General features: G+C 42.3%; 1 protein-coding gene across 1 annotated transcript in view; it reads right to left on the reverse strand.

Moving 5' to 3' along the window:
- Window positions 1-17,834, reverse strand: part of MERTK (MER proto-oncogene, tyrosine kinase) — a 106,323-nt gene that overhangs the window by 11,057 nt on the left and 77,432 nt on the right. Inside the window, exons 9-15 of the mRNA XM_014791617.2 lie at window positions 15,048-15,201; window positions 12,394-12,547; window positions 10,324-10,409; window positions 8,721-8,816; window positions 7,938-8,018; window positions 4,791-4,883; window positions 3,335-3,453 (exon numbers count right to left, since the gene is read on the reverse strand). Coding sequence (XP_014647103.1) covers window positions 3,335-3,453; window positions 4,791-4,883; window positions 7,938-8,018; window positions 8,721-8,816; window positions 10,324-10,409; window positions 12,394-12,547; window positions 15,048-15,201 — 783 coding nt within the window. The remainder of the gene's footprint in view (window positions 1-3,334; window positions 3,454-4,790; window positions 4,884-7,937; window positions 8,019-8,720; window positions 8,817-10,323; window positions 10,410-12,393; window positions 12,548-15,047; window positions 15,202-17,834) is intronic.

Raw genomic sequence — 17,834 nt, forward strand, 5'->3', positions numbered from 1 at the left:
ATCAGACTTACAATAAAGCTACAGTTACCTAGACAATCTGATAGGGGTGAAAGATGGCACATGGTCTAACGAAACAGAATAGAGAACTCAGAAGTAGACCCACACACGTCCAGCCAACTGATTTTTGACAAAGGTACAAAAGCAATTAATGGATTAAGGACCCTCTTTTCACAAATGATACTGGTCATCTACGTGCAAAAAAAAGCAATCCTTATACTAAAGTTTCCACTTTATACAAAAATTAATTCAAAATAGGTCATAGTCTTAAATGTAACATGTAAAACCAAAAAACTTTTATAAAAAGACATAGGAGAAAATCTTTCTTATCTGCTGTTAGGCAAAGAGTTCTTAGACATGATAGTAAAAGCATTATCCACAAAAGAAAAAACTGATGAACCGCACTTTATCAAGATTTAAAAATTTTTGCTCATGTTAAGACAATACAAAGACAAGCTACAAACTGGGAGAAAAATCTTTGCAAATCACATATCCAACAGAGGAATTGTACAGGTTTGTATCTAGACTATATAAAGAATTCTCAAAACTCAACAATAAGAAAACCAATTACCCAATTAAAAAATAAACAGAAGACTTTAACAGACACTCACAGAAGAGGATATAAAAATGGCAAATAAACACAAGACAAGATGCTCAACATCATTAATCATTAGGGAAATGCAAACAAAAGCCATGATGAGATAACACCACACACCTATCAGAGCAGCTCAAAACAAAACTACTGATAATACCAAGTGCGAATAAGAATGCAGAGCAACTGAATCTCGCACACATTGCTGGTGGGAATGTAAAATGGTACAGCCACTCTGGAAACTAGTTTAGCAGTTTACTTATAAAGTTAAACATACACTTCCCACATCCATCCCATTCCTGGGTATTTAACCTAGAGAAATGAACATTTCTGTTCACTCAAAAACCTGTGAATGAATTTTTATAGCAGTTTCCTTCATAATTGCCAACAACTGGAAACAACCCACATGACCCTTACAGGTTAACGGATAAGCAAACTGTGGTACATCCACACAATAGAAGACTACATAGCAATAAAAAAAGGAATGAACTACTGATACAAGCAACAACTTGAATGGATCCCAAAGCCATAAGGCTGAGTGAAGGAAGGTAGTCTCAAAAAGTTACAAACTATCCGATTCCATTTATACGACATTCTCAAAAGGACAAAACTAGAGTGATAGAGAACAGGTCAGTGGTTACCAGGGGTTAGCCATGAGGGCAAGATATGATGACAAAGGGGTAGCAGGAGGAGGTGTTTTTGGGTGATGGAACGGCTCTGTACCCCAACTGTGAGGGTGGCATATAAACTTATACGTGTGTTAAAATTCATAGAACTATACGCTGAAAAGAGAAAGTCAATTTTACTGTATAATTAAAAAAATATTTTTATAAAGATTATAAATGGCCTCTCTATTTCTCTTCTACAAAGATTCAAGAAAGGCATCCCATAATAAGGCTCACTATATTTGCACAGGGGCCCAAACAAGGGAAGAGAGTTAAGCTCCATATGTAAAGGCAGACTACTGTTGGCTATCCAACAGCCCTGTGTATTTTTATTTTTCTACTACAGAATTCATTCTTGTGCAACATGAAATTTCCATCCCACCAAAAAATTATTAGAAAAATTATACAACATACCAGAAAATTAAATGTGAGTGAAATCATCCATCAACATGAAACAAAATCCATTCAAGAGAATGCTGTGCGGCCATTCACAGCCAACCATCTGGAGGCTGTCCTGTTGGGTAGAGGCCCACATGGGATGGGGCAATCAGAGAAGAGCTGAAGGAATGGAGTCTGCAGCCTGGGGGCCACTTCTGCCTCCACTACTGCCTGATCTGTGCCTCAGTTTCCTCACCTGAAATTCTACTAGTAACTACTTCCTACAGTCGTTGTGCCATTAACGCATTAATATATGCAAAATATAGGCTGGCCTCTGCTAAGTGCTTGAGAAATGTTAGCCACTGTTGACAGCCTACAGGCAGGCCATACATATGAACACGCAGGCGTGGAATTAGCAGTTGGGATGTGAATGTCTGAAGCTGCCAATGATTGTGCTACGATGTGGGGAATTGTGGGTCATTTTTTCTTCTTTTCTAGGCTTCTTATGATGCTATTGTCTTTGTTTTGGGGAGAAAAAGAGAAGGAAAACACTCATCCATGTTGAGTCCCCTACTTTGGATTAGGCCCTTCACCTCTTTGGAGTAGTCTCAATGATTCTATAATAGCTCCGTGATGTGGCTACAATCTGTGTCTCTGGTTAGTGTTTGTGCTGGTGAAAGACTTCAAAGAAGCCAAGAGGAAGAGAACAAAAATACGTGTGAATATGGGACCAGAGAGGGAGCTAAAAAAGAAAGACTCACTCTCCTGTTTAGGTCACTTACACCTTCCCTGGGAAGAACAGAAATAAGTAAAAGGAAAAGAAAAGAAAAGCAAAAATATCCTCCCTCGTCCATGACACACAGGGGCAGCAGGAACTAGGAAAGAAGGCTCCAGAATACATTCACCCTAAATTGCCTCTCAAGTTTTTGTTTTTTAACTGCCTTGCCAAATTTAAATAAATGGCTATTCCTAGAGATTTCTCTGTCTCATGGGTTGAGGACTTTCCTCATTAAGCCCCACAGTCCTCATTCTTGTAGTCTGTGCTTCATCATGGCCCCATCAATCACTGAGACCTGTGGGCTGCATGGCGGCAGGCGTGTGCTTCAGTCGAAGGTCCTATTTCCGTTTGGTGTTGGGTTTCTCTGTGCTGTGGGGATTCAGGGCAGGGTTTGCCCTGTGGGGTCACTGCCTCTCTTAGGGGCACTGTTGAAGGAATGCAAACTGGCCCAACAAGTCCCAACACAGTTTCTGATTCTGAGGATGGAGGGGCTCATGAAAAAGAGAAAGATGGATGGAGTAAATTCACTCTCAGTGTCTCGGACACATAGCTCCTTGCAATTTCCCTCTGGGAACTGAAACGGGTCCTGCATCCAGTGATTTCAGAGTGAACAAGCTAAAGAGAGGAAACTTCAAAGGAAACAGGTCACTCTGACAGCAGGAGAGGCCCACGCTCCACTGTGATGACACTTGGGCCATGAGACTGTGCTCCCAGCTGGCTTCTTCCCCCCATTATAAGACCTATGAGCAGGCCTGCTGTGAGGACAGAGTCCACATTTCAACCCCCAGGGCACACAGTGAGCACTGAACAAAAGCCAACATCCTCTCTTTCCTTCCTTTATCTTCAAGATCAGATGCTGAGGTTCTCCAGGCCCTGTCCCGTAAGCCAGAGAACTGTTCAGAGACAATGCAACTGGGTCATTACCTTTGGTCCTGTCTCCAGTCGAGAATAGAGTAAGTAAGTATGCAGATCCCCGTACTTCATGAAGGGTAAAATCACCATGGGCTTGGGGATGCCTTGAGAGCTCATTTCTATACAGACACCTGAAATGAAAAACAGAGAACGAGCTACAAAGAGGCCTTGTGACCAGCGACCAGAAACGCACCGCAGAAGCACCGGCCAAATGGAAACCACGCGTCCTCAAATTAACGGTTACAAAAACCACTCGTAACTCACGCACCGTGTTCCAGAACGGGGGACACACACTGGGGCCACTTCTTGGTAATTTTTTCTTTCAGATTAGTGCCAATCTTTGCATGAGAGCTCTCAAAAATGAATCTATAGCAAGTAAAGCCATCTAGAAACCCACAGAGTTTTTGTTACACTGAGTCTAAGTGAGGGGTGGTGACCACAGTAGAGTTCAAGGGCAAACTAGTTTCACGTGATAGTTAAATACTTAATCATCTGAAGGAGTCCACTGCAACCAAATGCTTAAAACTATTAAGAGAATTTTGAGGGCCAATAGGTAAAATCCACATCCTAAATGCTAACAGTTACACACAGGAAAAGCTGCAACCCCCTTTATCATGGAATGCTAGAGCTGGAGACTGTCTGTCACCTGATATCAGGCTTGCAAAGCTCTTGCACAGCGTGGTGCAGTTACAAAGCGCGATTGTTCTCAGAGTCCGCTCAAGTCAATAGCTGCAAATGACTAACAGTAGTTTCTTGGACATAATATTGTATCCAAACATTAGTTTTCACATCTCTCTGCAGTGTCAATCATAATAAAACTTCAAAAGTTCCAAAAAGAATGTAGCATTTATCAAGTCACAGGAAAGCCAGGGGAAAAAAAAAAAAGAAAAGTCAGCAGAATATTCAACTATTTTTAGGTTGCTCATCCCTCTTGGAATAATATCACACAGCAACCACTCGATACCTGCTCTCCTCTTTTGTATTTTTTAGTTAACGGTTAAACCAAATTCTATTAAGTCACGTCCCATGAAATTGTCAATGTAGATCCTAAGAAATCAGTCCTTGAAAATACGTTATTAAAAAATTGTTCCTCAAAGATAATCTATGGAATTTGTCTACTTTCACAGCTTTACCCCACTGGTATTGGATTCACGGATAACCTCAAATCAGTAAAAACTATTAACATGACCAGCTCCTTTGAGTAACTGGGGGCCGTTTTAATCCACAGTCACCTAGAAGTCTGTGGACACTACACGTTCCTGAGCCCATCAGTGTCCAGGAAAGGCAGGCCCATTTTTACCATCAGCCTCAGAAAATGTAACTGTGAGGAGAAGTCTTTTGGGTGAAAAACCCAATGTTACAAATTACTTCGGGGTTATACAAAGCATAAACTTCTCTGCCCCAGAGATGTCACAGAGTGGATGAGCTGAGCCCCTCGGCCATGCCACCCTGCATTTCTCTCAGGTACCTAGGAGCCGGATGACGTTGGGGTGGTTGAAGTCTTTCATGCACGCTGCCTCACTGAGAAACTCCTCAATCTCTCGCTGAGAAAAGTTGTCCACTGAAAGAAAAGGTGGAAAATGTTAGGCATGAATAATTTACTCAGTGAAGGGGAAGAGGGTAATAGCACTTTGTTCTCTAAAACTAAAATCAGGAAAAGGCAAAACTGTGGCGACAGTAAACAGACGAGTGGTTGTCAGAGACTGATGGGAGGAGGGATGAATAGGTGGGGCACAGGGGACTTTAGGGCCGTGAAACTTCCCTATGACACTGTAATGGTGGACACATGACATTATGCATTTGTCAAAACCCACAGAATGTACAACACAGGGTGATCCCTAATGTAAGCTATGGACTTCAGTTAATAACTGAACAGTTAATAACTTCAGTATCAACACAGGTCATCGACTGTAAAAAATGTACCACACTAATGCAAGATGCTAATAACAGGGGAGACCGTGTGAGGGGAGAGGGGGCAAACGGGAACTCTGCACTTTCTGCCCAATTTTTCTATAAACCTAAAAATTAAAGTATATTAGTTTTAAAAAAACTAAAATCAAACTCAACTGATCTGTTGCAATTGTTTTTGCCTTAAAAAAAGAAAGAACACACGCCTCTCTTTATCAGCACGTGTCCTGCAAGTCTGGTTGCTCAATCATGCCCTGTGAACTTGATACACTTTCATACCGAATTCCTGGAATTAAACCAACTTAAGAGAGACATTTAAAATTCAATATTATGCTAAGTGAAATAAGCCAGTCACAAGAGGAAAAATACCGTGTCATTCCACTTTTATGAGGTACTTAGAGTAGTCAAATTCATAGAGACAGTGGAATGGTGAGTGCCAGGGACGAGTCGGAGTCAGGGAGAATGGGGAGTTGTTGCTTAACGGGTACAACAGTTTCAGTTTTGCAAGACGACAAAAGTTCTGGAGATAGATGGTGGTGATGGTTGCACAATAATGTGAATGTACTTAATGCCAATGAACTATGTATGCACTTAAAAATGGTTAAGAAGGTAAATTTCACGTTATGTGTATTTCACCACAATTAAAAATAAATAAAAACAAACATAAAGCCAGGCATGCCTTAGGGAACTTGCTTTAACGGTATAAACATTGGCTGAAATCACATAGGAGAGCATCTAGCACAGTGTCTGTACATCCTGTGGGCTTAATATATATTAATCTTCCTATTAAAGCAAATTTAAGGAAAAAAATTCTATAGATTTGCAAAATGTCTGCCAACTTTGCCCTCACTTACTGCTTTTGCCACCAACAACTAGGCGGGTGGAAAGAAGGGGTAGGGTCTGTCTGCAACACCCTCCTCCCCCCCGGGAGGAACCCTCCAGGCAAATGTAGATGAGCCTGGGATTCAGAGTCCAGAGACCACTCTTTCAATCTTTGATAATCAGCCTGGATGCAATTCGTACGCAAGTTATTCTAACTCAGTTGAGGAACAGGAGAGCCAAGGCCAGAAAGGAAACAGGTTCCAGGCTCAGCTCTTTATTATCCCCTAAACGTTCTTCTTGGTTAATGGGGATAATGGAAGGAGCCTTCCCATGGACACACTGTGAGGTTCAAATAAAACCATGTGAGAGGCAGGAATGGTGCCAAGTGTGGCTCAGCCCCAGACTTGGCTCCGTACTGGTTCAGCTCCAGCGTGTGCTCTAACTTCGGGGTGTCTTGGTGTCGGGGGCAGAACGCTTGAACCTACGCCCCAGCTGTACTGATTTCCCGTTCCTGTTGTAGTGATGAAATGCGGGAATAACTGTGCTGTCTCTGGCACAGTGAGTATTACATAAGTATTGGCCGTTATTATACACACAAAAAGCTTTAAAAACCAAAAAGCACCAGCCCATGTGACTTGTTGGTTATTACGGTTCCTTTTTAGAACTGAAGTAAAACTTCACCCTCCGATTCTAGTTAAAAACTCTCAATCCATGCTTATGCTTTAATGCCCAGTAAACAGTGGATTTACATTTTAGGAAGAAACCAAAGTTACTTTACTCCTTGATCAACAAAATTAATATGGAATATATACAGGCGGTTAATGAGGAAGCAGAATTAAGAACATTAACAAACTAAGCACCCAAGAATCTCCCTCCAAATGAATTGTGAAGACAACTGCAGGTGACGTGCCACACGATCACGGCCTCTTTTACGAGTGCCTAGCTGGACACTTTAGACAATTATGTGTCCCCAGGCCCTAGAAATGCACTTCCTGGAGAAGGGCGTGGGGGAAATGCTGTCATTTCTGTTACTGCAGCCTGGTCAATGTACGGTGATGAAAAAGTCCAGCATAATCTTACCCCTTTCTAGCTCTTTGACTTCGACAAGTCCTCACGTCTCTGAGCCTTGTTTCCTTATCCTGAGAGACATCTGCACAGATTGTGGAAGGCCCTAACTGGCATCTGACACTATTTGTGTCAACATTGTAATTTGTTCTCCTACACACTGCCATCAGAGAGAACTTTCTAGAATGTAATCTCCTCTTGTTCCTCATTTGCTGAAGACTCTTAATAGTGCTCTACTACTCGGGGGATAAAAGCAGATTCTTTGTGATGACTTTTGAGGCCCTTCCGGACTCAGCGGCAGGCTCTCTTCCCAGCTTGCCTGGAGATTCTAGTTTGCCATCACAGCTCTTCATATGCCTTTGACCAATGAATATTTCTCCTCTCTCTGGGAAACTCACCTTCCAGGTGGCCCACAGCTTCCTGAGGACCATCCTCAAGTGAGGAAGTGACCCCACCAAGTTAGCCAGATCAGCCAGACCAACCCCTGGGTCAGATGCTGCCATAGATCAGCCCTGCCTCAGAAATTCATGCCTTACTTTGGAGTCATTAGCTTTACTGGATGATAGAGAGAGAGAGAGACAGTAAAAATAACAAATGTTACTGCCTTGAGCGTAAAGAACATATACTGCAGGTGTGAAGAGTAACTTTCCCTCTGTTATTACAGTAACTTTCCCTCTGTGACCAACAGTGTTGTGGACGGCCTTCTGACCCATCGGCGATGGAGATCATGACATGAACTCCATGACTGGCCTTATGGAGCACCAGATACTGAGGCAACTGCCCACCCCCAGAAGACTGGGTCTAATCAGCGATAACTCACACTTCATGGTCTTCACTGCCACTTTCTGAGAGGTCCCATCTTGCTGATTAAGATTTCCTTCCATTACAGACCCAAACTCTCCTGTGAAGTAAAACAACATCTATATTGACTCTGTGCAAAATCGCCCCTGACCACAGAAATGCTACAGTGCCAAAGTGGCTATTTTCACGCGGTCCGAGAGTGACCCACATATGGCAGCCAGGCAGAGCCTGCCCAGGCCACCCACACTCGCAAACCAGAGGCACAGGCCACACGCTAGCCTCCTGCTTGTTACAAGCTTGGTTGGCTCAGCTCATCACTTGATTACACGTTATAACTGATCCAAGAAACTCACAGGACAACATGGAAAATGCTACTGAAATTCATAAAGTAGACACTCTTAATACCAATTATCATTCATCTTAAGACCAACTTGACAAATTAAGTATGTATTTTCACCTTTGTTCTTATTTAACTAATTAGGAAGGTGCCAACAACAGTAAACTTAAGAACTACAATAAATTTAAAGTCTACAGGAAAATGACCAATGAAAATATGCTTTTCAATGAAGAAAAGGAATTAATGTTTTTCAAGGGCCTACCATATATGCTAGGCACTGTAGCATATGCCAAATCTGAGTTTCAAAAGTCACTATTTGCTTTTTCATTTTAAATTATAAAATAGAACTATTTGTATATAACAAAGTCACAAAAATGGTATTTTATTTAATAAACACACATTTAACGAATTACTGTAAACTGCTCACCTTCTTACTTCACATTTTAAAAGAATGAAACTGCTTACCTTCACCGAGAATTTTTCCAAGAATTAATAGATTCCTGTCAATCACAACATCTTCTAGTTTATTTTGCAGTTCCTCGCTGACTCCCAAGCTGCGTACTGTAAAAGGAGTGACAGTTGTCAGTGTGCTTCTTTCCATTTGAGTATAATTAAAATTATATACAAAGTCCTACAAAATAGTTAAACATTTAAAAAATTTTGTACCCATAGCTCTTCCCCAAAAATTCCAGCAGTAAAATATCACACAATTCTATTGCAATTGAAGTGAGTAAAATGAATTCTTTCGGGCAAGATTAATTCTGAAGGATAATAAAAATCAGAACCATATTTCTCTTCCCATGTGTGGCAGCAGCAGCCAGCAATCAGATTCATGTACGGGAGGTTTGTCCTTGACTTGAAGGAGTAAGGAAGGTAAGTCAATAGGTCCTTTCTGGTGGAGTATTTATCATCATATCCCTGACTGTGGTTCGCAAAAGAGCCATCAGGACACCTCCTCTGCCCTCCCGTGCCAGGGAAGGAGGCACAGAAATCACAGGAAAAGTGTAGAGAACAGGCTACTGTCCTACCACGGTATATGGAACCTCAGTACAATGACATACAAAGTGCTAAATCGAGTGCTTGGGAGGAACCAGAGAATAAGATCTTCTATAATAAGGTGTGGATATGCAGCTCTGACAATTAGTGTTATCAATAAGAGGAATTAACCAGGAGAGGGAGACCAATTCAATAACTCTTTGGCAAATGATTCGATTTGTGCCATCATCAGGGCATGAGCAAGTCCTTGAAAGAAAAAAATGTGGATAATTAGAAAGGATACATTATCTCTTCGAGAAAAAATTTTACCCAAATGGTCCTCCAATAAAGTAAAGAAATGGTCTAAATAAAAACTTTTTTAACGCAAGAACAGACATCTAAAAGTCAAAACTCCTCGATTAAAAAAGTAAAGAAATTAAATTAATAACACTCTATATCAAACGAGTCTTTACTTCACGGCAGCCTGTATTCCATCATTCTTACATTTGTTTTGTTGTTGTTTTGGGCAAACATCCAGAAGATGGAATTTGATATTTGCACATACTTTCTATACTGTTTCTGAAATTATTCAAGAACACAGCTATCTGTTTATTCCCCCTTTTCAAACTGGAAGGCCCCATTCTGATTCAGCAAAACTCAAACCATAATTGTTACAAAGTATGTTGGTAAATTGTTCTGCCAGTTAGCCGCCAGAAAAAAACAGGAAATGAGCTGGGAGATCATGCCAGTTGCTTTGGTGTTTCCTTTAAATCTCTGACCTCTACCCACATCTTCTCCTACCACCCTGAAGAGTTCCTTTTTCCCTCCGAGTTTCATGGTTTTATGAGTCCTTAACCCTGGCTACTTGGCGTCAGGTCCAGCTCCAGACTCCCAGTAAACGAGCCGGCAGAGAAGCACATGGCAATGTCTTGACTGTCTATCTGCTGCTTTCTGAAGACATTTTGCATATTAAAAATATCCATTCTTCAACTCCTTTGGCTCTTGTTAGAAATCTCTCAATTAATTAGTTGTTCTTTCTTTGCTCTCAACTATTTTAAATTTTGCCAAAAAAGGTAAATGAAAGTCAACTTACAGGTGAGTTCAATGGCTCGCCGACAGAAAGATTTCTTTGCCATATAGTTGACGACTAATTCCGAATCCTCCTCTGTGAAGGCGTTCCTGGGTGAAGGAAAACAAAGACACCTCATACTACAAAAATAGGGCTGCCAAGGCAGGTGCTGATTCCACAGGATGCTACTAAGTCTGCCTGTTCAAAGGGCTCTTCTACTACAGAAACATCTCCCACTGGAAGAAATATGTTTCTTTCCTTAGATCTATTTTAGGCTTACCTGGTAACATAAAACAACTTTGTCTAGGTACCATCTGAGAGCACAGAACAACCGACAAGCTCCCAATGGCTAAAGCTGTAACAATCTGAGCAACAAAATAAAGTAGTATTGGAACCCAAAGAATACAATGAATATCCATGAGTTCAATATATACATGTATATACACATACATATATACTCATATTCATATATTAGTCTGAAAGTCTCAATTTTGAATCACAGCAATTAGAACTGGTAATGACCTTGGAGAGCATCTAGAGATAGATAATGAAAAGGAAGCCCAGAAAAGACTTATTTAAGTAACAGAATTAATGCTGGAACCCAGGTGCCATATCGTTTAGTCCAGTGCTCTCTCCTCTGAATGCTAGGATCCCTGCCACCACAGGGCCTTTGCATGAGCAGTTCGTTCTGGCTGGAATGCTCTTCCCCTTCTCTCTCACCTAATTACCACCTGTTCTTTCTTCAGATTTTAGCTCAGGTTTCAGCTCTGCAGGGAGGCCTTTCCCAACTTTCTTAACGCAGTCAAATTCTCCTGTTATACACTCCTACAGATCTTTTTATATAGAATTTACCACAGTTGCAATTTTATATTTACTTATGTGATTACTGCCTGATTCCTCATTAACTTTGAGCCCCCTGAGGGCAGAGGCAGTGGCTGCTTTTGTTCACCACTGTATCCCAGGCTACTGCAGTGCCCGGCACCAGGTAAGCCTTCAATACATATTAATGAGCTGCGTTTACAACTTCTGCAGAGGTTCTCTGTGGTTGTTCCATAATGAGCCCACAAACTATTCCTAGACTCTGCGATATATTTTAGTCAACTATAGGTTCAGGATTTAGATCAGATTCTATCCACTTCTTTAAAATAGTTATTCTTAGAATTTATATACTAAGATATACTAATTACAAGGATAGAGTTATAAGTACTGTGGGTACCCGACCTCCAAGACTGGGACGGACACAAATAAAGGAGAGTCCAGCCTCCACTCTTTAGCTCCCTCTCCATGGCCATGGGAAGTTTTGCAGGGAGTGGAACATTCTAACAGCATTCTTAAAGTGGAACAATGAGAAATGCAGCTCAGCTCCCTCCAAAACACAGCCACCCACCCCTCCCTCATTCTGTTCCATTCCAAGCTGTCAACCACTCGCCTCTTACATAATACTTCTTCTGCTCATGAACGATGAACTGGATTTCATGGAAACCCAAACTCACTGCAGAGGCATTGGAGTAGAAAACTGAGTTCTAGAAACAACATTTATACACATAGCCTTCTTTTCCTAGGTTGCTCTAACATGGCTTCTCATTTTTGTTGATATTTAACTACTGTTTGGTTATAAAAGTCAGCTGTATAGAAAATAAGAAAAAGAGCTTCTTTTTCTTAGTTTTTCTCTATTAGAAAAGCAACTGATCTTTACAGAAAATGTGTAAAACACAGCAAAAAAAGACAACGCAGAATCACGCACAATTACACCATCCAGAATTGCTAATGCTTTGGTGAATTTCCTTCTCGTATTTTTATCTATACGTACATTTTGTTTTGTTTCAAATAATTAGGATCATTTTAAAGATTTCTAATAAAAATCCTCATTTAACAGCAACCAAGTTTGAGTAGCGAAGGTCTACTGATGCTGTTCTCTGTAAATGAGCTGCCTCCACAGCACCGGCCTAAGTAACGAAGCTGCTTGCCCCCCGGTGTGCACAGGACAGGGCACCCAGACAACGTGAAGAGCGGGGCGGGACGAGAGGCGTTATCACTTGGCATCACAACCTCCTCGATACTACTGGGTAAAACATTTTAAACGGGGAAACTTACCCAAACCTTGTCTCCTGGACTCTTTTTCTGATGGCCAGAGAAATATATAAAACCAATCCGATCAAAACAAATCCGCAAAGGCAGCCAAGGATGATGAGCACAGGATCTGCGTTGCCAGGTGCTACGGTTGACGAGGGGGCAAAATCTACCCAACCTGGTAAAATACCAACAGAATCAATTCAAAACATCTCTTTGGGATCTGAAACACATAAGAAACACCGGCTTGTAATAGGGAGGAACAGAGGGTCAAAAGCTCTAGAACTTGGTCCTCTGCTACTGCGTGGTCTACGAATACAGGCAGTCCTCACCTTGATGGTGCAAACTGAGACTGTGCAGTGATCTTAACAATCAACGGGAAACTCTCCTCATGTCAGTTATAAATGTATCAGGTATTGAAAAAATGGTAAAACTCCTATGTATCTGGTACACTGTAATTGAACACACTAGAAACATTGAGAATTCAGATGTTTTCTTTCTTTGTGAAATGCCTCTGAGAGTTCCTCTAATGTTACAGTGAGAAAACAGCTATTTCGAGTTGCTCCTAGGCATTTTACAGTGTGAACAATCCTGCCCACATCCAGAGGCTGGACATTTAGATAAGGACCTGAGCTTAGGATTCCTGCCACAAGTTCCTGCTTTGCTTTTCCTGGGGCACCTTTAAAATAACCCCTTAGAGTTGAGCCCCAGAAAAGTTAGTGACCTCCACCCCAATCACCTTATAAGTGATAGGTGCTTGCTACCCTGCTGTCTATCTCGTGCCTTGGGACAGAGGACTGCCCTTCCCTGGGCTCACTGGTGTCCCGCCACAACCCCCCGGTTCTGGGATTTGTAAGCAATAAGTCTTGTGACTCGACTTCCTTTGTGTGAGAGTACTGAAACTGCACCTTCCATCAACATGACCCTGGGGTTTTCACTTCCCCACAGTGGGAGGGAGCTACCTGCTGACCCCGTGTGGGTGGGTTGCGCCTCCTCATTCAGCAGGCCAACATCTGCATATTCCTAATTTAATACACCAGCCACGGGCCCCCCAACAGAAATGTGAAGATTTTCGCCCGTGTAACTTCTCCCGGGACATCTTCATCCTTCTCAGCACAGCCACTTGATTCACGTAGGTCAGCTCACCTGCACTGAGTTCCCTGTCTGCATGTCGAGAGTCTATCAAATGGCAGCGGTATCAACACTCCCACGGTCCACTATTTCTCTTGTAACTCCTCATGTTTCAGTTTAAACCTCACTTCCGACACTATCACTTTTCCTTTCTTTGCTGCACTTGCCTCTGTTCGCCAACTCCCTCCTTCAATTATCCAGTTTTGTAAAATGTCATGTGGGTTTGTCACTGGGAGACAAGAAAATAACAGCTATGTGCCTTGTTAGGTGTGTGTGAACTGAATGATGAAAGTGTGGTGACCAACCACCAACAGACTTTGAAAGTCACGATCATGAGCACATCTGTTCTTTACGTAGGGATCTGTGGGCTGACGAGCTGGCGGTGAAGTTTATACTGTACGCAATTACTCACGGTTAATATATGATGGTAACTCAAACTTGAACCATGTTGCTGGTGAACTGGTGTTAACTAAACTGTGGTAACTGAAATATATGCATATTGGAATCATGCACAGCAAGGACTGCCAGCATAGCAAAGCTTTTTAAAATTTTGGAGAGTTTATTATGTATGAAGACGAAAGCTCTGTCATCTTAAACTCTGATTTTTTAACCGGTACCTTTGGAATCAGAATCTCATTGTCTTTGAATTTCTACCAGGCAGACACGCCTTGTGTCCCCATCCCCAGTTACTAATGTTCCCCAGGTACAGAGCCTCCGGGCTGCAGGAACTGTAATATGGCTCCAATTCAGCACTAAAAGGGAGAGCATGTTTAAGGGTCACTGGAACTGACAGACAGTAACGCAATGGTCTGCTCACAAGCCCTGTCCGCTATGGGTTCCAAGGCCATATTTGGCAAGAACTTGTAAATGCACAAATCACACCAATAGAGATGTCTGTGCATGGAGTTTATGATCGCAGTTTAACATCAAACAACCCAGGGCAGGTCAGCGTCAGAATAAAGGCGGCCCCACTGGTGCATGGAACGCAAGTTTGGGCCTCGCCAAAGGACACTCCAACAACGTACAACAGCCAGGAGGCAGCGCTGGGCATTTAGCTCAGTGGGCCTGGTGCTGGCTTCTGTAGGAAACACTTCATGTTCTGTGCTGATCAATCATGAAGCACGTGACCCACGGCTTGAATGAGTAACAATATGGCCAGCTGCACTGCTTAACACACAGCAAAACAAACACTAGTAGACAAACAGCGCCAAACACAGAGAGCTAAGGATTAGCCATACTGCCTACCCAAAATTCATGTATATATCATTTAAACTAAATTCAGTAAGTCAAGTCAAATTTGGTACTCTGAAAGGCCTGCTCTTCCTAGCATGTTATTACCATTAGCAGCAACGGTAGAGGGAGGACTCACAAGCATCAGTAGTTTTAGGAAGTGTGTCATGACATCAACCATCTTTATTGTTGCAAAAACTCCTTTCGGTCTTTCTTTTTCCTTTTTAAACAAGCCGTCCGCCCCACAGGTTACTCTGGCAATCTGTGCACCGCCTGGCCTGATGTTTTTATCAGCCAATACAGGCGCCAGCTCTCACCGTTTGCAGGGATGGATATCTTCACTGGGTCACTGAAAGGCCCGACTCCCCCCCTGGAGACGGCTGCAACCCTCACTGTGCATGTGGCGTTGTGGACCTGAACAGAAATCTGAGCACGGCTGCCATCCTGGTCGACTTCTTCAGACAGGTCTCTCTGGGGACAGAGAAGAAAGTAAAGGAAATGAAATACTGAGGTGCCAGGGGCTCATCACCTACTTGTCCACAGTTCCTTCTGAGGGAAGCTGTCCCACCCACGTCCCAGGGGGCAGCGGCTGTGTTCCACAGCGTTCCTCCCTCACTCAGGCCACAGGCAACGAACCCAAAAGGCAGGCAGTGACGCAGGACGGTCTGGCAGCAACCTCAGGCCTTGGGGGCTTTGGCCAACTAGGGCTGTGAGGGCATGGCACTTAGAGTGGTTAGTGAAGAAGCCTCTGGAAGAGAGGGAGCACGTAGCGGATGCACCTAGATGGCAAGAACAAGACTGACTCCTCGAGATCCCCGCCCTCAGAACCCCCACAGAACACTGCCCAAGAGCCACACTGTACCTTGACACTGACTGCCTGCCCGTCTCCCTCGCACCAGCACAAATGGGCTCCTGTCCCTTGCCATTGTAAGAGTTCTGGCTAAAATCTACACTTAGGAGGGCACTGACACTATTCTTTTTCTTCCAGTGTGACACATGCGCAGTTTGCTCAATTTTCAAAATTCTGGTTTCACTTTTATACAGTTTGTTTTAAAGCCACTGCCATGCAACATGAGCCATTAAAACAGAGGAAAATGGCTTTTCGAAAAAATAACCAGAACTAAGTGTTGATACAACACTCTCCCCTTTGCTTCCAAACCTCGACTATGATGATGTTCTCTGGCGAAGGAAACTAATTTTGTGTTTGGGGCTGGCTTTTCAAACGGGAACTGTAGGGGTAGTGAGGCTGATATGAAGCCCTAGGAACACGTCTTTATTTCTGAATTTTGGAGATTTGGTTTTACAGAAAGAAACGTCACGTCATGTGGAGCACAGATATCGTGGATCACCAATAAACAACAGGACCCGAGTCCCTGAGTCTCATAGCCGGTCACTTCTAATAATGACGCAAGGTGGAACAGCTTAGCTCTTAAAGAGAGGGCAGTCCCATCAGTTGTGACCAAGGGGGCACCTGGATCAGCCACCCACCCACTGTTTTTAAATCTAAACAGGCAGAGATCATCAGGACCCAGAAATGCCCCCAGACAAGGAATGAAAAGGGAAAATACAGCCTTAAAATTTTTTGGTTTTTCTAGCTCACTGGCCTCTGTACCAAAGAGATTTGCCATAGATTTTTTGTTAATTAAGTAAACTAATTAATAGTTAACAATTTTTAAGGATATTCAGGCAACATCTTTTCAAGAAATAGAGCATTTTATTTATAGCACATCCAGTTTTGATTATGGGTTAGTTAGTCAGTCTCTATATAATTTGAGGGGGTGGCTAGAGAAAATCAAGTAGAGTAACTCCATGGTCCAAACCCACACAGTCACGGAGCCCCGCAGGAGTCCGGCGGGTGGCTGAGAAATAACACGTCTCCGTCACAGTCTACTGTCCGCCTGCTCCTCAACGTACAGCAGACTTCATGCCCGACAAGGAACACTGGACTGCTTCTGGCTTCATACTTTTTGTCTACAAAGACTCATATACAATACATCATTTATGAGAGAAATTATCTCAAAATAAGAGGACACGCATGATTACGAAAGAATTAAATCCCTTGAAGAAGAGAAATCCTAACAAAAACAAAATTATCCCTTTGGAAATAACATAAATGTGGTTTATAATATCTACTGGCTTAGGGCTATAACTCACGATGAACACCAAGAGAAGTTCCTTTTTATTTCCACCTCCTATTCCTTAAGTGAGTTAACATGTAAAGAGCTAATCCGTGTGAAATGCCTGGAACAGTGCCTGGCCCAGAGCAGACGTTACCCACGTGTAGCGATGGCCATCATCATAGCTGTTGCTATCATCACTCTAAACCCTGAAGTTTGGGAATGATGCCTGCCACCGCTTACTGATAACACACTTTGGAACTACACAGAGAATTATCCCATTTTACGGGTGGAATTATAATACATGTTGAAGTAGTGATTAGAAAAATATATGATAAATATTTTAGTGGAGGTGTAATAATTTTCTGTAAGGATATCCTTAAATGGTAACCTGAAATATAGTTTAAAATGATTCCTGTTTTTAAAAATTGATGTAATTTATCCATACTGTTCTGATGCCAAATGTGTAAAGAAAGGCATGACCATATCCATATTCCCAAATATTTATTTTAATTTTGGTTTTGCAAGTTGACAGAGAAATCCATTTAAAATCACACACATGCAGGAGCCACTCTGTGAGTTTTATTTCCTCACTGTCAGGGTGCTGACCACATAAGGTGGGGCCATTTCCCTGGCACAAGGTGGTCCGGGCATGTGGTACACGCTGGGGGCCAAACGCATATTTCTCATGCAGTGAGCTTTCATTTTTCACCAACACAGGCCCATATCCTCAAGGACTTAAAATCTAAAAGCATTTTCTGGTAATGAAATCAGATTTATAATATGACATTCGATCACAACTTTACTTAGTAGAAAACATGTGGACCTTGCCTGTTGGGGAAAGTTAACAGCCCATCTTTGGAATCACAATTTCTTTCCCCCGTGTGCATTAGGGTTAGTCAGGGCAAGTGCAGTGGTATTCGTTTTCAGTTATCCAAAGACTTTAATATGCCCAATATTCTTTAAGAATTCACAACCCTATAATTC

This window comes from Ceratotherium simum, chromosome 40, assembly GCF_057802395.1.
Source record: "Ceratotherium simum simum isolate JZ-2026a chromosome 40, ASM5780239v1, whole genome shotgun sequence".
NCBI classification, from domain to species: domain Eukaryota; kingdom Metazoa; phylum Chordata; class Mammalia; order Perissodactyla; family Rhinocerotidae; genus Ceratotherium; species Ceratotherium simum.